The sequence below is a fragment of the Artibeus jamaicensis genome, unplaced genomic scaffold, assembly GCF_021234435.1.
Source record: "Artibeus jamaicensis isolate MK-2021 breed Jamaican fruit bat unplaced genomic scaffold, CSHL_Jam_final scaffold_847, whole genome shotgun sequence".
Lineage (NCBI taxonomy): Eukaryota > Metazoa > Chordata > Mammalia > Chiroptera > Phyllostomidae > Artibeus > Artibeus jamaicensis.
This window is the reverse complement of record NW_026522057.1, coordinates 30,196,533-30,214,562: the sequence shown is the minus strand read 5'-3', so window position 1 is coordinate 30,214,562 and position 18,030 is coordinate 30,196,533. Positions and strand designations below refer to the sequence as shown.

At 68.1% G+C, this 18,030-nt stretch overlaps 1 protein-coding gene across 1 annotated transcript; it reads left to right on the top strand.

Annotated features, from left to right (window-relative positions):
* The first annotated feature begins 374 nt into the window (after positions 1-374).
* Positions 375-17,349, top strand: ARHGEF16 (Rho guanine nucleotide exchange factor 16). The gene is made up of 15 exons (XM_037147005.2): positions 375-642; positions 5,993-6,596; positions 8,227-8,272; positions 9,124-9,293; positions 10,559-10,615; positions 10,964-11,124; positions 12,887-13,039; positions 13,141-13,270; positions 13,446-13,520; positions 13,751-13,843; positions 14,094-14,245; positions 14,647-14,835; positions 15,634-15,707; positions 16,235-16,336; positions 16,776-17,349. The coding sequence occupies exons 2-15, from the start codon at positions 6,012-6,014 to the stop codon at positions 16,913-16,915; spliced, it is 2,127 nt and encodes a 708-aa protein (XP_037002900.2). The 5' UTR covers positions 375-642; positions 5,993-6,011; the 3' UTR covers positions 16,916-17,349.
* Positions 17,350-18,030: the final 681 nt, after the last annotated feature.

Genomic DNA, 18,030 nt, shown 5'->3' with positions numbered 1-18,030 from the left:
CGGAGGTCTTGGAACGGCAGATCCGCGCAGGGCTGATGAGCTCCTGGGGGGCCGCCTGGAGGAGGGGGCCGCAGAGCCGCGCCTGTGAGGAGATGGGGAGCTGTGTTCAGGTGCCAGGGAGGCAAGCCTGGCCTCGGGGCCCATCGCAGGCTGGCGACGGCAGAGGGCGGTGGCCGTGAGCGGGGCGGGGCGGGCAGTCCCGGAGTGGACGGGCCTCCGGCGCTGGAGGCCAGCGCTCTGGCCGCCCACGGGAGGCGCAAGCCTGCCTGGTCGCAGGTCACGTGAACGGCCGGCCAGGTTGGGGCGGGGACCCAGGAGGCGCGGCCAGGTGCGTCCAGTCGTCCCCGCCCGCCGGCCTTCGAGGCGGGAGGCAACCGGCCTGCCCTCTGCCGGCCCGGGCGTCCACCTGCCGCCCACCTGGCGGGGCGGGGCGGGCCTCCGCCTCCCGGGGGCCGCACAGGAAGTGGGAGGGCGGGGACTGGGAGGGACCGAGCGGCCCAGACGGTTCTCCGGCTGCCGGGGCCTCCCGGAGAGGCGCGAGGCTGCGGGCTGGACCGGCCCCGCCTCCGCCGCCCGCGCTCGTCGCCTGTATCCAGTGGCGCAGGTAAAGCTTGGCGGACAGGTGAGCCCGGGAGAGGACAGGTGAGCGAAGTCGTGGGGGCGCAAGCCTCGGGGGGGAGGCGGTAACCCTGGGGGCGCCTTTCCTCCCCTTCGCTTTTGCCGAAAGCCCCGGCCCGTCGGGGACTGGCGGCCCCTCCCTCCGCGGTGCGGGCGGGCCGGGCTGCGGGAGGCGGCAGAGCCCCCACCCTGGGATTTACCCCGGGGCCTCGGGCGTCTTGCTGCGGCCCCTGTCCGGCCCCTTGAGCCCCAGGGTTCGGGAACTCTCCTGCCCCCGGAAGGGTCGCAGCTGAGCGCAGGGCAGGAAGGAAGCCCCAGGGCCTTGGAGAGGCGGTCGGGCTGGGGCAGAAAGGCCCTCTCAACAACCCCGGGGCTCCGCCGGCCAAACCCTCTGCCGCCCCAGGAGTTAGCAGCCTGGGAGTGACGACCCCTCCCCAGCCCTGGGGAACTGGGGGCAACTCAGCGCCCTCTGCCTCCACCGAAAAAGGGGGGCGCTGGGGAGAGGGGCAGCAGGTTCTGAAGCCTGTGCTAGCTGCCCAGCCTTGGGTTTCTGAGATTTGAGTGGGTGTCAGCCCAGCACCAGGCTTGGGGTCCGGGGGAGTGACAGTGTGAGTGGCAGTGACCTTGGATCCGACCCCGAGCCCAGCAGATCTCCCCTGTCCTGGAGGTGAAGAGCTGACTCCTCTTAGCCTGGGGGCTCCCGGGCTGCTCCTCTGGCCCCCAAGTTCAGTGGCCCCTGAGGTCCTGCCTGGGACCCGAGGGAGGGCCCTGACCCCGCCGCACAGCTGTCTAAGCCACACCCCGGCAGCTTAGTGCTCAGAGGGTCAAATCCCGGCTCCTTGTGAACTGGCAAATTACTCAAGCCCTCTGGGCCCTGGTTTGCTCGCCTGTAAATTGGGAGCCACAGGTGTGTCTGCTTAGAGCCACTGGCTAAGCTCTGGTTCCGCTGGCTGCCTTCTGGTTTCCACGGCCCCAGGAGGGGTGGAACCCTCAGCAGAGGTGGACTCAGGCACTTCCCAGGGTGGGGGACAGAGGCAGGGCTCCCCCAAGTCCTGGAGGAGGGAGTGGGGCAGGCGGGGGCTCTCGGGGCTTCCTGGAAGAAGTGAGGTCCTAAGTCACCTGGAGGATAAGAGGGAGTGAGCCCTCCCTCCCCAGCGTCTTGTTTCCGGGGTCCTCTCGGACCCCACGTGGGAGGTGCACCCGCCATGAGGAAATGTCTGGCCAGGTCCCCAGGTCTCAGCCCGGGGCCGGTGGTCCGTGTGGGTGCGCTGGCGGGCACAGCTGTTCACCTGTATCTGGTCCTGGGATTTCAGTTTCAGTTTCCAACGGACCAGCTGCTCGTCTCCACCCGAGGCGGCTCCACGCTCAGGCCGGAGTGGGTGGGAGCCCCTGTACTTCCAGGGCAGCCTCTGCATACCTGTGGGGACAGTGATGTGAGGCAGGACAGGGCCTGGCTCCTCCCCGGCTCTGCAGCCTGGGACCCTGACCCCCCACTGGTCGTGTTTCCTCTGCCTCAGTCTCCTGCCTCGCAGAGGGACAGCACCCCCCTTCTGGAAGTTTGGGGAGGAGGCATTTGGGGGACACCTGCCGGTCACCTGTCCTGCTCCCTGCCGGAGTCAAGACCCTGGTTCCCTGCCCGGGGCTCCTTCGGGAAACAGTGCCCCCGCCAAGCCCGGGGCTGGGGGGTGTCTGGATTCAGAGATGGGCACGAGGAGCAGGGTGGCGGTGTCCTCTGTGATGCGGCGATGACTGTGGCTCCCTGCAGCTGTCACGGGAAGGAGACAGCAGGAGGCTTGGCTGCCAGGCAGTGCCCGAGGCTGGGCGCGGCCCGTGTGTCTCCCCTGTCCCCACTCTGAAGGGGGGCTCTCCAGTCCGCTGAGCCCAGGTCTCCCCACCTCCGCACCGTGGACATCTGTTGCAGAAAGTTCCTCACTACAGAGCTGCCCTGTGTGCTGCTTCCTCCCTCCGTGGGACCAGGAGCTGGGCCCTGGTTGTGACCACCGGGAGTGTCCCCTGGGGGACACAGCTGCCAGAGTGCCTTGCAAATAGAACTGTGAGCCGTGAGCCTCACGGCTCACAAAGTCAAGTCACGTCCCCGAATCCATGCGGCTCCCGGGCCCCGGCTCGGTCGTGCAGAGTTACCGAGCACAAGGCCATCGTTGTGAGTTTGCCTGAGCACAGACCTGGGTCACACAGACGCTGCCAGAGAGGCCGAGCCCGCCTGGACCCGGAGGCCAGGCCAGAAGGGGCAGAGGCATCCTGGGGATGGAGGTCCCGACCACGGTGTGATTTGGCTCCGTGGGGCTGAGCCTGCCAGCGTCCTGGGAAGCCCATCTGTCAGACGGAGATGGAGGAGCAGGTGGGGCTGGTGACATGGGGCACAGCTTAGGCCCGGCCAGGCTGAGTGGGGCCCCTGAGGCGGGGGAGGCTGCCCGGAGACTCCCCGCCACCCCCGCTGCACCGGCCCCCCCCAACCCGTCCCCCAGTCCCCTGGTGTCCCTTATCCTCCCGAATGTGTGCCGGGGAACACAGGGCAGGCTGGTGAGTGGTAAAGGGGAAAGAGAATCATGTGGGTTCCAGGGACCCCACCCTTGGGGACCCTTTCCAGCCCAGCCTAAGCAAAAACAACAGAAAGCCACCCAAGTGTCCCCAGATGGGGCCCACATGACCTCAAGCCTGTGTGACGCAGCTCTGGGGTCTTCTGGCTCAAAGCCAAGCACCTGTGGGGGCCAGTTCTCAGCACTGGCTCCAGGGCCTCATGGTAGGGCGTAGGGGGCACCGCCCCTGGTCAGGGGACAGGGACACGGCAAGTGCCATGACACCCCACATTCACCCACCAGTTTGGGCATTGAGCCTGACTTTGGGGAGGTGATCAGGTCCCTGTCCTTGCTCCCAGAGGTCACAGGGGAGACAGGCAGACGCAGCCCTCACCCCCAGGGCCTCTCTGCGGGAGCTTTCTGGCCACCTCGGCTGGAGCAGACCCCGCTCTGTGGCCCAAGTGGTCACTGTAGGGCCACTGGCCTCTCCCAGCAGCAGCCGCCCAACAGTGCGGTTTGCGCGTCATGCCCTGAGGACAGCGGAGAGGGTCTGTGCTTCGGCCCCTGCACTGTGCCAGCTCCCAGGCACCCAGCACCGTGTGCTCACGTGTGTGTGCGCATGTGCACTGGGGCACGGGCCTCCAGCATGTGTCTGTCCCCGAAAGAGAAGCAGGCAGCCAGCGGGCCCAGCAGTGGCGGGTCCCAGCCTGGGGCCTGAGCACGGGACCAACAGAAGCTGAGACGGGAGGAATCGGGCCGTGGATGGGAGGAAGGAGATGGTGCCCACAGAGCAGAAGTGGGGACGGCGAGGACAGCCATGTGTTTTGTGGGAGGCCCCCAAAGGAAGATGGGGGGAGGGAGGCTGTCTGAATGTGATGGGTTCCTGCCATCAGCGGGCTGTCCAGAAGCAGAGCTGAGACCGGTGGGAATTCGAGACGGAGGCACTCTGCAGACACTTGTCGGGGGACTAACGGACACGTGGCTTAGGGTGAACATGCATCCGTCCCGTGGAGCAGGTCGCCGTGAGCCTCTGGGCCCGGAGGAACACGGGCCCAGGAGAGCCCCATTCGGGTCCAATTTAAGGAGGCGAAATGGGGGTCAAAACCTTCGATGGGGTTTTACCCGTCACCAGCCCAGAGGAAGGAGAAAGAAAGACATGGCAGGCGAAGGTCAGCCTCCGGGGCAGGCCAGGCACAGTGGGGGAGGGAAGCTGGAGGGAGGACGATCCGGACATGGAGCTGCAGCCCAGAAGCAGGAAGGGAGGCCCGGGGGAGGGGACAGGGTCTCTGGGGACACCCTGGGCTGGCGCGTTGACCGTGTGGGACGTGCATCAAGACACAGCAGGCCGGGACGCAGGAAGGCTTGGGGAGAGTAACAGGCAGGCGACTGCTGCACCACAGGAGAACAGGGAGGCGAGGCTGGGGGGCGCCTCCCTGGAGGAGACCTCCAGAGAGCGGGCTGTGCCTTCGTCAGAAATCCGGGAAGATGCAGCAGCCTCTCGTGGTGGCCCTTGGGGGGCAGCGGCAGAGGCAGGCACGCCTGTCTTTGATGAGGAGCCTCTTGGTGCCGTTTGGCTTGTGAGCCTGAGCCCGCTGGTGCCGGGATGAGCAAGCGTAGAAGGGGGGGGCATGCAGCGAGGCCTGCCTGGCTGCAGCTCGAGCCTGGGGTGCCCGCTGCAGACTGGTCCGGTCCCCCTTGAGGTCCTGGCTGGAGGCGCCTGGGGGTGGGGCCGCCTTGCGGAGGTCACACCCTGCGATGGCTCGTCTGACTGGTTCCATCCGGGCACTGCCTCACCCAGCAGACTTTGCCCTCTCTGGGGAAAGGCCGTGCTGTCTGGCCGGCTCAGAGGAAGGGGTCCAGAAGAGGGAAGGAAGGTCGAGGAGACAGGGTGGATGGGGCTGTCTGGGCCCTCGGGGACCCAGTCTGGTGCCTGGTCTTCGTCACCCTGTAGATGTGTCATGGTGGGAGTGGAAGGTTTCCCGAGCTTTGGAGGCCTCTGGCTGCCCACATGGGTGCATTTTGCCCCCCGGGGGGGGCAAGTTCACAGGTCGGAGTCTGAACCCCATTTCTCTGCTGGGCCAGGGTAAAAGGCAGACAAGTTAGCATGGGGGTGGGGACCCGGACAGTGTGCATCCGCCCAGCCTGGGGGAGGCCCAGTGTAGCTGCTGCCGTCCTCTCTCTGCCCCGTGACTCAGAATGTCCCCAGGAATGTGTGGGCGGTCCTCCCGGTGTGGGGGTGGCAGGGCTTCCCGGGGCAGGGAGGCACAGCCCTGCCGCCTTGCTGGGTGGTTTAGGGAGGACCAGTGTGCTGAGCGGGATGGTCAGCGGGCTCCCGGTGCCCGAGCAGGCTCCGCCTGTGCTGGGGGAGAGGCCAGCCCCCCCCCCCCCGTGGCCGGTTCTGCCCACCCTCAGGGAGGGCTCCTGGGCAGAACCTCAGGACTCTCCAGGGCAGCTCCCAGACCCATCACTGGACAGCGAGTCCATGAGGTGGGCTCCGCTGGAACCCATCTGGCGGAGATGGTGCTGACTGGCTGAGGGGCCGATTCCAGCCCGGGCCTGGGTTCCAGGAACCCCACACCACCCATAGTCGCCCCGGCTCAGGAATTCACCCTCAGCTGTGCAACCCAGCAGAGGAAGCACGGTGGCCTCTCGGGTCCTGCCCTGATGCAGATCGTCCCACCTGGGTCCTAGCGCTTGGAGAGCCAGCCCCTGGTCCCCTGCCGGGTCCACATGGCCCAAGACTGGACCCTCTCTGCACATGCCAGGGCGGCCCCGGTGACCGAGGCTGTGGGCCAGGCAGCTACGCTCTGGGCCCTCACCTTTGCCCTGTCCCCCAGGACCCTGCGGCCACCCAGCATGTCCCAACGGCACTCGGACAGCGCCTTGGAAGAAAAGCTACTGGGGGTCCGCTTCCACTCGGAGCTGCGGCTCGATGGCCAGGGCAACCCTGCGTCCAGGCTGCCGGTGGTCCGGAGCCCGCTGTGCGTCCGGAGCAATGCCGCCTTCCAGCCCGACAGCCCGGGGCCCCAGCCTGCGTCCCCCAAGGACAGGAAGCCGCGGACCGTGGTCCTGAGCACGGACAGCCCCGTGGCCCTCAAGATGGGCACAGAGCAGCTGATCCCCAGGAGCTTGGCCGCGTCCAGCAAGGCCAAGACCCCGGCCCGCCACCAGAGCTTTGGGGCCGCTGTGCTCAGCAAGGAGGCCGCCCGGCGGGACCCCCAGCTGCACGTGGCCCCCGGCTTCTTCCTGGACGACATGGATCTGGACGTGGGCCCGGGGGGGACGCTGGCACGGAACCTGCGCAGCCAGTCTTACCGAGCGGCCATGAGGGGTCTGAGGGTGCCGGGGGGCGAGGTAGGCCCCATCCATCTCAGCCCCAAGCTCCAAGCTCTGGCCGAGGAGGCCACCCAGCCTCCTGCTCAGCACCCAGCCAAAAACAAGGTAGGGGGCCTGTGCGCCTGGACAGCGGGAGGGGCGTGCCTCGGGCGGGGCGGGCCTGACCTCAGCAGCTGGTCAGTGAGCGCTGGCCAGGTGAGGGGCCTGACCGTTCAGTCCATGAGACCCGTGGGCCAGGCTGTGCATGGCCTGTGAAAGTCCCCATTTTACAGACGGGCCACTGAGGCTGAGAAAGTTCTGAGGTTTCTTCCCAGAACCCCGCACTGGGAGCCCTGCTCTCAGAACACAGTGGGAGCAGTGCCTGGGGCGGGACCGGCCCCGGGTGCAGGGGGGGGTGCAGGCCCACCTCCAGGACAGGGGTGGGGCCCACTCTGCTGGCCCAGAGCCTGAGGGGCGTCCATCGCCCCGTCTCAGGAGGGGCAGGGGCAATGGGATGCTGCCCTGGACGCACGGCCCCCTTTCCTGCGTGACAGCACCTGACCTCAGCATCCTGGAGAGAGCAGAACAGGCACGGGGCCAACCAGATGGGTGCCCTCGCCATTCGTGCCCAGGGTCGCCCCCTCCCCCATGGCCTGCTCCGCTGAGAGCTCGTGCCTGGGCTGTGGCAAAGCTGGCGGCCCCATGTGGAGAGGGGCCAGGGCAGGGAGGCCCCCAGTTACTGCCCCCGGCCCGAGAGGTGGGCACTGCCCGCTGCTATGCCTGCCTGAGGTGCCCAGGGCCCAGAAACTGCTGCAGACCCTCAGCACCCCACCCAGCCCGCGGGGTCCACTCGTTCCTTCTGTGGACTCCTGCGTCAGCAAGCATTTCCTGAGCCCTCAGTGGTCAGGCCCCAGGGGAGCTCCCGGGCAGCGGGGGTGCTCAGGAAGCCAGGTGCACAGGGCCGGGGGCCCCGGCCTGGACAGGAGGAGGAGGAGGAGGGGCTGTGGCCTGGGCCCAGACCCGGAGGCAGGAGGGGTGGGGGGCAGCAGGGGCCAGGTGCAGCTGGCACTGCCACACGTTACAGACCAGCAAGGGGAGTTTTCAGGCCCTGACTCGTTAGGAGAAACCAGCCCCCGCTTTCCTGGAACGGGGTGCTGGTAAGGTCAGGTGAGGGGGTGTATCCCAACCAAAAGGCAGGCTCTGAGCCAGTGGCGCTGGTGGGGCCAGGGTGTGGGGCCCCGGGAGCCCTGCCTGCACCACCCCCTCATTTCCACAGCCCTGCCATCAGCTGCTAGGCCTTGAGACACATGTATTCACCCTCTTTTTCCTGCCATCTCAAGCCACCCCGTCCAGAGGTCCTGTGTGCAGCCCCTGCTCCCACCCCAGTGGCCCTTCTTGGCCCTCTCCTCACCCCTCAGGTCTCCTTAGACCTGCCCAAGTGGGAACACCTTCATTTCCTGAACACCTCATCTTAAGTAGTTCAATCCTGCTGACGCCTCCTCCAGGCAGTCTTCCCAGATCTGCCCAGCTTTCAGTCACCTGCCCTGCCTGCTCTGGGGGCATTCCACCTGGCCCAGGCCCCCACTCGGTGACCTCCCATCCCTTGCGGAGCCCACATTTATGGAACGCCTTCTGTGCGCACAGCAGAGCCTGCTCCTGTTGGGCAGGGTGTCCCCAGGGAGCTGTGAGGTCTCTGAGCCCATGCCTGCCCCTGCGCCCCGCTGACTCCTGGTGTTTGTGTCTCTCGTTTGCACAGAAGACGCGGGCGCGGAAGCGTGCACACAAGGGCTCCTTCAAGGATGGTGAGTGGCGGAGGGAGCTGACCGTGGGCTGGGCTGGGCCTGGGTGAGGCCAGCCTCCCCAGGGCCCTCCCGGGAATTGGGAGAGTGTGGTGGCACAGAGGACCTGTGGGAGGGACCTCCAGGGACCACAGGTGCTGGCGGCCATTTGACCGAGTAGCTCTGAGGGTCTAGAAAGGTCCACAGGTTTCCCTGCGACTCCCTGCTGCACTGCCCCGGGGGGGGGGGACAGACAGAGCCCCACACTCATCCTGGGAGACAAGTGTCCGGCACTTCGGTGTGTGGGTGGTGCACGGTGGCTGGCTGGGGACCAAGGCCCCGCGGCTGCAGGCCTGCAGGCGTGGGGTGGGGGCTCAGGAGGGCATAGGTGGCGGCTGGGCCTTGAGGACACACGGGCCCCAGCCAGGGTGGTCCCTCCCTCCCTGCCAACCCCTGACCTCTGCGTATGGTCAGAGGCCCGGGAGCCAGGAGGCGTCAGGGTCTGGGTCTCTCACCCAGGCCTCCGAGTGAGGTGGCGGGGTGGGGGGTCATGCAGGGGTCACCGCGAAGGCTCAGGGGTGCCCTCAGTCAGGGAGCGGCCCGTCTAGTGCAGTGGGGGACTCAGGCTCTGGTCTGTGGGCGCGTGGCCCAGCCGGGGGACGGCCCCCACCCAGAGCCCCCGCAGGCCCCCGTGTGCGCCAGTTGGTGCTCAGCCAAGCCTGCCGGTGCCACATTCTGCGCTGGACGCCACGCTGTCCTGGGCTCACCCAGAGCCGCCTTGGGGCTCGGCCGCTCCTGGCTCCTCGGGAGGACTCGGCCTGTGGCTTCCGGGGCTCCAGGCCCCAGGCCCACGGTGACGCGTCCCCTCCCCCCAGACCCCCGCTTCTACCAGGAGGTCCGGGAGCGGGGCCTGAACACAGGCCAGGAGTCCGACGATGACCTCCTGGACGACCCCCCCAGCCCTGGTGGCCCCCGGGCGGTGGGCGCCCCTATTGTGGTCAAGAACTTCCGGCCCCCCCAGATCACTTGGAGCCAGCTCCCGGAGGTAAGGGCCGGGTGGCAGGGGAGGCCCATCTCCCTGCCTGTGGGTGGTCAGCCCGGGGACGGGACGCCATCTAGAGGTGCCCCATCGGCACCCTGCTCAGAGCCAAGATCCGCTTCCTGCCCTCAGAGCTGCCTGCCCTGTGCGGCACCACGGCCGCTGGTGACCGGGGCAGGGAGCAGTCGGGGCAGGCGGTATCTGTGCTGCTCAGAGGTGTCCTGCATGTGCTCAGACTGGCCCTCGGGGAGCTGTGCGCGCAGAGGGCCCCTCGCAGGGCTCTGTCCCCAGGAGCGTTCTGGTGTGGAGGCCAGGGCTGGGCCTCAGGCTTTCACAGAGCCCTGTGCCCCTGCCTGGCCCCCCTCACTCTCCCCACCTGCAGAAGGGGCTGGTCCCCACCCTGCAGGGATGGAGGGGCTAGACAGGGAGCACAGGCAGGGGCAGCAGCCGTCCCTGCCCCAGGAGGGCACAGGGGTGAGGGCAGACGGATGGGAGGTCAGGAAATCTGTTCCCACCTGGTGGCTCCAGCTGCGAGCCACAAGCTGGGTGTGTGTGACTTCCCGGGTTGGCAGGGACGTCGGGGGCACATTCAGGAGTTTCTGCCCCCAGCCGCTCGGCCGGGGGACCATGGCCCTGCCTAGGGTAGAGAAGGAGGCATGGGGCTCAGCGTCCCGGGTGCAGGCGCTGGACTCGGCCGCTACCCGGCCCTGTGGCGGGTGGGAGGAGATCAGGCGGCCCTGTGTCCTGTAGGGGGTGCACCCAGGCGGGGGACGGCGCAGCCTGCCCAGCAGGCTCTGCAGGGACATGGCGGGCATGCTGTGGCTCAGGGGCACACTCCACCCAGGGCAGCCAGAAAAGGCCAGGGCCCACAAGGGCGGAGAGCTGGGTGGGCCCCTTGCCGGAACGCTGCCACCCCAAGCCTCCTAGGTGGGCACTGACTCAGCTCCGCAGGCCCAGGGGTGTCTGAACTCCAGCCTTCAGGTCTTCCTCTCCACCCTCAGCCTCTTCCTCAGCTGCCCAGGGCTCTTTGCAGGGGGCGGATCTATCCAGGGGGCATTTACGTGGAAGGGAGAGAGATGGGTGACAGAATCAAGCAGGGACAGGCCAGCCCAGGGTCCCACAGCACTGAGCCGCGGGAAGAGGGGTGGCTCCCCCTCCGCCCTGCCCACAGCCAGACTCCCCAGGCCTGTCTGCTGTGCACAGTGGCTCTGGCCTAGCGACGAGGACTTCTGGTGCCTGTGCCCCCTGACCCCCGGCCTGTGCCCCTGCAGGTGGTAGAGTTGGGCATCCTGGACACGCTGCCAGCCGAGGAGCGCAAGAGGCAAGAGGTGAGTGTCGGTCAGGGGCCACAGCGCCACGTTCCAGCCTCTGTGTGTGGGAGACGGCGGCCTTCGCGATGTCCGCCCACCCACCTGCCTGCAGGTGTTAACGCCCTTCTCAGGGGAGGGTGGGCATCCCAGTCCAGCATCACGGCTCACAAGTGGCCACGCCAGAGCACACAGCCAGGTGTCGGGATCATGTCCCCACGCCGAGCTTGCCTCGTACCCACGGCTGGTCAGGGGGGCTCGACTCCGGACCCAGCCCCTCGCCCTGAATGTCCCACCCGCCCGAGCCCTCGTCACGCACGTGCCCCGGCACTCGTGGGGCCCTGCCGGCAGCGCTGCCCTCTCATCCAGGCCATCTTCGAGATCCTCACGTCCGAGTTCTCCTACCAACACAGCCTGGGCATCCTGGTGGCCGAGTTCTGGCGGTGCAGGGAGCTGCAGGCGACCATGACCCAGACGGAGCACCACCACCTCTTCTCCAACATCCTGGACATCCAGAGCGCCAGCCAGAGGTGAGGCCCGCGCCCACCCTCTGCACAATGGGAGGTTTGGAGCAGCGGTTTGCGGGGGCCGGGGGGGTGCGGCAGCCCCGCAGGCCCTGACACCTGCCGGGGCGGCCCCAGGGGCAGCCCTGCACCGACCCTGAGGTCTGAGAACCGGCACACCTCCCTTGGGTACGGCCCTGCCTGATGACAGGCACGTTCCCACCAGGACACCCAGGCCCAGAGGTCCGAATGGCAAGGTGGGAGGTGCCCACAGGGTAGAGCAGTGGGAGGTGGCCGCTGGTGGCACCCGGGTCAAGTTCCTGCCAGCAGTGTCTAGTGCCAGGCCCAGGGCTCTGGTTGCAGGGTGGGAGGTGGAGGAGGGGCTGAGCATGCAGCTGCAGGCCTGTGTGGGGGCATGTGTGTGCGGGTGGCGTGCTTGTAGGTGTGTGAATGTGCAGTGTGTGTGTGCACGTATGTGGGGTGGGGGGTGCTGTGCCCTCACAGCAGCCTCCCCAGGAGTCAGTGGCTCGGGGCTCTCAGACCTCCCAGCCCTCTCTCAGAACCTTCCAGAACACTCATGGGAGGTTCTGGCCGGCACACCTGCCTGGGCATGTGTGTGGCCCTGCATCTGGGCAGCCAGGGCCCCCATCCCTCCTGGGGCTGTCACTCGTTCCTGCCCCCAATTACCTGGCTGCCCACCTGTGTAGCTTCAGGGGAACGTCGGACGTTCCCCTAAAAGAGACCATGGTCTCCCAGTGGCAGAGGGGCAGACTCGGGCCAGTAAGTGAGGCCCTGAGGGTCCCCTGCCCCCCTCCCAGACACCCTCCCTGGCCTTGCCAGGATAGCCAGGGGCCCCAGACGGGTGGGTGCCCCATCTTCCTCCCAGATGGAGCCCTGGCCACAGACCCTGGCTGGGGCCGGCTATGGGCCCCTCGGTGACCTCAGATGTGAGGACCTCGGACCTCCCCTGACCCTCTCCCCAGGCCCGCCCCCCCACTAATGGCTTCCCCCCTGCCCACCCAAGAGGGTGAGTGGTAAGGGCAGGGGCCCTCAGCTGGCCCCTCCACGGTGAGGTGCGTGGGCCACCAGAGGTTCCCCACGTAGGGCGGGGCGGGTCTGCGCCCTGAGACTGTCCTCAGGAGGTCAGCCAGCTGCCTTATCTCCAGATAGGGCCATCCAGTGGGGTCCAGCAGCCTAGCTCCAAGGGACTTTGAGAGGGCCTCCAGCATGGGCATGGCCCCAGTGTGGGCACCAGGGAGGGACTTTTTTGGGGGGGAGGACCTCTCGGCTGCCTTGGCGGGGCCTCGCTGGGGCACAGCGGCTGCCCAAGGGGGCGGAACCCCAGGCTGGCACCAGCCACAGGGCAGCTCACTTCATCCTCATTCCCCTGGCCCAGGCCCGCCGAGCCTCAGGGGAGACCCGGGCAGGAATGGGGAGCTGGCAGCCACCTGCAGGGCGTCTGCCTGGGGATCCCACTCAGCACTGGGCCCCGAGCACAGGGGCTCAAGGCAGGCCCTGGCAGCTCGGACCCAGGACAGGCAGGTTGGAGTGGCACATTCTGCCCTGCCCTCCACACCCGCAGTGCCCCCCGGATCTCACCGGAACCTGGAGGGAAGCGGCCTGGGGTCCAACCAAGGGGCTGTGCCCGGTTTGGGACATCTCAGGAGGTGACCTGTCCTTGGTTTCCTGGGACGGCTGTGGCTCACCGGCCCTGCCAGGAGCGAGGCTCGGGGGCCCCCCGCACACATGTGGCAGCGGCACCCAGGCCCGAGGTCCTCGCCCACCGCAGGTTCTTCGAGGCCCTGGAGCAGCGGCACAAGGAGCAGGTGTGCGTGGAGGACATCAGCGACATCCTCGAGGAGCACGCCGAGCGGCACTTCCACCCCTACGTGGCGTACTGCTCCAACGAGGTCTACCAGCAGCGCGTCCTGCAGAAGCTGATGTGAGCGAGGCCCGGGGGGCCCCTGGGAGCCCGGCCCCTGGCACAGCCCGGCTTTGGCCTGGTTTCTGCGTGGGCCGCCGCTCAGCCCTGCTCTCCTGCAGGAGCAGCAACGCCGCCTTCCGAGACGTCCTCAGGGAGATCGAGAAGCGGCCCGCCTGCGGCGGGCTGCCCATGCTGTCCTTCCTCATCCTCCCCATGCAGAGGGTCACGCGGCTGCCGCTCCTGGCGGACGTGAGTGTGTAGCTGGTGCCCGGGCTCCCCTGGCTGGATGGAGAAGGGCCGGGGCCCCCGTGCAGCCCCCACGGGGGCCTGGTGTTGATGGGGAAACCCTGCCCCACAAGGGCCCCTAAGCCTGGGGCGTAGGCGGGTAGTTAGGACCTTCCCCTGTCTGGTGTCTCCCGCGCAGACGCTCTGCCTGAGGACCCAGGGCCACCCCGAGCGGTACGAGGCGGCCAGCCGCGCGCTGAAGGCCATTAGCAAGGTGAGAGGGGCCCTCCCGCACCCCACCCAACAGCAGAGACCCTGGGGGTCTGGTCGGAAGGGTTTCCAAATTGTCCCTGACTTTTCATGGTACCAGTGGGGAAACTGAGGCCCAGAGGGCGTGGAGCTCATGGCAAGGTGGGTCTCAGGGCAGCCACAAGGGCAGGGGCCTTGGGCGGCTGGTCTTCGGCCCCTCCTGCCCAGCCGCCTGGGGGTGTCCTCCCTCCGCAGCTGGTGAGGCGGTGCAACGAGGGCGCCCACAAGATGGAGCGCACGGAGCAGATGTACACGCTGCACACGCAGCTGGACTTCGGCAAAGTCAAGGTGGGCAGCCAGCACCGCCCCGGCCCCCCCACCCCGCCTGCCCCAGGCCTGGCGGGACCTCAGGCCACTCCCAGGGCACAGAGACCTCCTGGGGCAGGGGACGCTCAGCGGGCGTGTGGCCAGACGCTGGGCCGACGGGACACCCCCTCTGTCCAGCCCTGGGGATGGCTGGTCGCCCCATTCCCAGAGGCAGGGGTGGGTCCCCACCGATGGGCCCCCACCTGGAGCTTGATTGTGGGTTCGCCCCCAGTCCCTCCCGCTGATCTCGGCCTCCCGCTGGCTGCTGAAGCGCGGGGAGCTCTGCATGGTGGAAGAAACGGGGCTTTTCCGAAAACTCGCCAGCCGGCCCACCTGCTACCTCTTCCTGTTCAACGATGTCCTGCTGATCACCAAGAAAAAGAGGTGGGCCCTCCTGTGGGCACCGGGCGGCGTGGCTCTGCGTGTGGGGGGCGGCGGCCACAGCTTCGGGGACAGGAGGTGGGCTGGAAGCCGGGAGGATGTGGGGGGAGCTGACCCGCAGCTCGGCGCCCACGAGGACATGCAGCCATTTCCAGGGGGAGTGCAGTGCACCTCCAGCCCCCACATGACCCTGGGCTCTGGCGGTGCGGCTCTGGCTTCTGCCTGCAGACCTGGGCCCGGCCACCAGGACCCCTGAGCTGTAGGCTCTTTTCCCCATGTTGGAGGCAACTCTAGAGAGCCGTCTCCTGGCTGCCTGGCCCCGGCCACTGTGGGGCCTGGGTGGACCGGGGGGCCCGGCTGCCCTCCGACCCCTGCAGCATCGGAGCCACCCCCTGTCCCCGCAGTGAGGACAGCTTCCTGGTCCAGGACTACGCACAGGTGGCCCACATCCAGGTCCGCAAGGTGGAGCCCACGGAGCTCTCTCTGCCGGGAGGCGGCAACCGAAGCTCGTCCGTGCCACACCCCTTCCAGGTGACCCTGCTGCACAACAGCGAGGGCCGCCAGGAGAGGGTCCTGCTGTCCTCCGACTCCGCGTGAGTCCGGGAGGGCGCCCCAGGGAGGGCAGAGGCGGCTCTGGGAGCTCCGTGGGGACGGGGCTCCCGTCACCTGGGTCCCTGACCACTGCTGTGTGCTGGGCAGCCTGACACAAGGTCCCTGGGAGAGCCTCGTCCTCACTGTGTTCACATTCGTGGGAGGGGGGTGCACCGGCCACAAAATGAGCAGCGGAGGCATCCGTGTGTCAGAGGGGTGGGGACTAAGGAGGAAGTGGCTGAGGCTACCTGGGGAGCAGTGCTCTGGCAGAGGCGCAGCCGTGCAAAGGCCCTGGGGCCGGAGGACCCAGCCAGGGGAAGCTGGAGGACAGCAGGGATGCAGCAAGTGCCAGCACTGAGCGAGCCCACAGCCAGTCCCAGGCTCCCTCCAGCATGGCCCCCTGTCTGTGTGAGAAGCGGAGGCCTCATGTGCGCCCTGGCAATCTGATAAGGGGTGGGCATGCCGAGTCCGGTGCCAGGAAGTGGGGCAGCCCCCCAACCCTGACCTGGGTGGGTGTAGTTTGGGCTCAGCCCGCTCTGTGACTCGCTCTGGGTGCCTCTGCCCCAGCGCACGAACTGGGAGGCCGCAAGGAAGGGGGCACCTGCTTACAACCCCAGGCTCTCAAAAGGGCGCCCAGACAGCCTGGGCCTCCTCACCACTGCCTGTCCCACCCCAAGGGTGTGGGGGCAGGGGGTGACACTCCAGGACACCCAGAGGAGGCCGTGGGTCCCCATCTTTGGGCCATGGTGCACCGGGGATGGGGTGCGTGAAGGCAGTCACCTGGTGCTTTCTGTCCCCAGGAGTGACCGGGCCCGGTGGATCACGGCAATGACACACGGGGAACGCCAGGAGCGGGGCCCCGCCAACAAAGGGGGTGAGCACGTGCCCCATGGGCTCGCCGTCCCTTTCCTGACCCTGGTGGGGCGGGCCCTGGCCCAGGAGGAGAGGCACCGCCCATCGCTCTGCCCCCCACACCCACCCCCGGAGGGACCGGGCCAGGTCACGTGCACCCAGCTGTCCGGGGCCCCTCCCCGCGGCAAGGAGACAGTGCTGCCCCGAGCAGAACAGCTGCTGGCAACAGACCAGAGGCCTGGAGCGTGTGGCCCAGGTCTGTCCCCCAGCTCCAGGCGAGCTCTGGCCCTGCCGGGAGCTTTGACCCCGAAAGCAGGGCTGTCCTGCCACCTAAGGAGGGCCCCCCTCTCCCCGAGCTTCAGCCAGAGGAAGGCTGCCCCATGTCCCCATTCTGGGCCATCTGGGGCCCCCTCGGGCCCCAACGAAATGGGCCGTGGGCCACAGGGCTGTGTCAGGAGGTGGAGCCCGGACTGACCTGACTCAGGGCTGCAGGGCTATGAGCCCACCCCCACCCCGCCTGTCACTGACCCCCGCCTCCTGGGCCCCCAGATCTGCCGCAGGTGGAGGCCACCAAGGCCTACTTGGCCAGGCAGGAGGACGAGATCTCGCTGCAGCAGGCGGACGTGGTGCTGGTCCTGCAGCAGGAAGATGGTGAGTGCTCGGGGTGGGGCCGGGGGAGGGCAGGGGGGTCCAGGCAGGCAGGGGGTCCCTGGGGGGTCTGCAGCGCCATGTCCTAGCACCGGCCCCCACCAGAAGGCACTGCATATGCTCACAGAGCCTGCCTCCAAACCTCCTTCAGGGACTAAAGTTCTCCGTCCTAAGTGGGAGCAGGTGGCCCTGCTGCTCCTGGGGCCCCCACAGGCACCAGCACAGGGCGGGCAAAGCTGGTTGGAGCGAGCTCAGCCCCCAGCTCCTGACTTGACCCAGAACCTGACCTTGAGCAAGGCACCCCGGCGGGAGGCAGTGGTGGGCAGCCGCATGGGACGCCTGGCCCCGGCCCCTCCTGGAACGGCAGCCCAGAGGGCGGGGGTGCCGAGTCGGGCCCACCTGCTGCCTGGACCCCGCCCTCAGCTGCCCACGTCTGGCTCAGGGTGGCTGTACGGCGAGAGGCTGCGGGACGGAGAGACGGGCTGGTTCCCCGAGGACTTCGCCCGCTGCATCACCAACCGCGTGGCCGTGGAGGGCAACATGCGCAGGATGGAGCGTCTGCGGTTGGAGACGGACGTGTAGCCCCCCCCCCAGGCACTTCCGTCCCCTCTCCAGCCAGCGGGAGCGGCGGGCTCGTCCCCGGAGCCTGAGCTGCCTGGACCTCCCCGAGGGCCCGCACTGACGGCTCCAGATGCTTCCCAGGAGGAGGATCACACGTGTTCCCCTTCCACTCCCGGCAGCACCCCCAGACTGAACCAGCTCAAGGGGGGCCAAGTCCCTGGGAGGAGCCCCCGGCTGCGTACCCACCGCTGTGCTCCAGGTGACATGGCAGAAGGTGGCCCTGAGGACCATGGGGGCAACATGGGGTGTCTCCCTCCTGCTCCATGTGAATGAGGGGGCCCTCATGTGCCCAGGGCAGAGCCCCTTCCCGAGAGGGGCCAGCTGGAGGGAGGTGGCCCTGCGGTGCCGGCCCTGTGCTGTGACTCCGAGTTTTCCATTAAAGTCCTTCTGTAGCACCTGGGTTTCCACAGCATCCTGCGTGCAGCCGAGGCCCCGTGGGTCCCCAGGTGACCGAGGTGCCGTGGGGTGTGGGACCGGCCCTGAGTGTGGGCGCTGTGCTGGGTGCCTGTTCATGGTCACTGCAGGCTCGTTCTTGGCCCTCACTCGCCTGTCCAGCGGGCATCATGGGCAAGGCCGTTGGGTCTGGGGCTCAAGGACAACAGCCTGGGGACACCCTGAGGGGACGTGCAGTGGGTTTGCTGGGTGGTGAGGCTGGGACCTGCCCCCCTCCCAGCTGGCAGCCCCCCTCCCCTGGAAGTGGGTGGTTGGGAGCCTGTCTCTGCCCCTCAGTCGGGCTGGGGGGGTTCGCCCCTCGTCCGGTGGCATCGGAGGACAGGACTTGGGTGAGAGGCAGGGGGTGGAGCTTCTCCTACCCTGTCCCCTGGACCAGGTGGTGGTGGAGTTCAGGACCAGGAGTGGGGGGCAACTCCCCACTGACCGCCAAGGGGACCTCCATGGCCCACGTCAGAGCCCAAGCAGGGCCATCCTGGGCAGGAGCTTCCTGGCATGGGGGGGGGGGGCGGCGCGGGATGGGGCCAGACCAGGGCTCCGGGAGGGGCATGGCCTGGGGCGTTGGGCCACCAGGGTTCTGGCCCTCGCTTCTGCACAGGTGGGAATCTGGGGCCTTGGTTTTCCTG

Coding starts and splice junctions, on each gene's coding strand:
- ARHGEF16 (XM_037147005.2), top strand. CDS start 6,012: ATGTCCCAACGGCACTCGGACAGCGCCTTGGAAGAAAAGCTACTGGGG. Junction 10,616..10,963: donor AGGAGCGCAAGAGGCAAGAG/GTGAGTGTCGGT, acceptor CCTCTCATCCAG/GCCATCTTCGAGATCCTCAC. Junction 13,040..13,140: donor CGCGTCCTGCAGAAGCTGAT/GTGAGCGAGGCC, acceptor GCTCTCCTGCAG/GAGCAGCAACGCCGCCTTCC.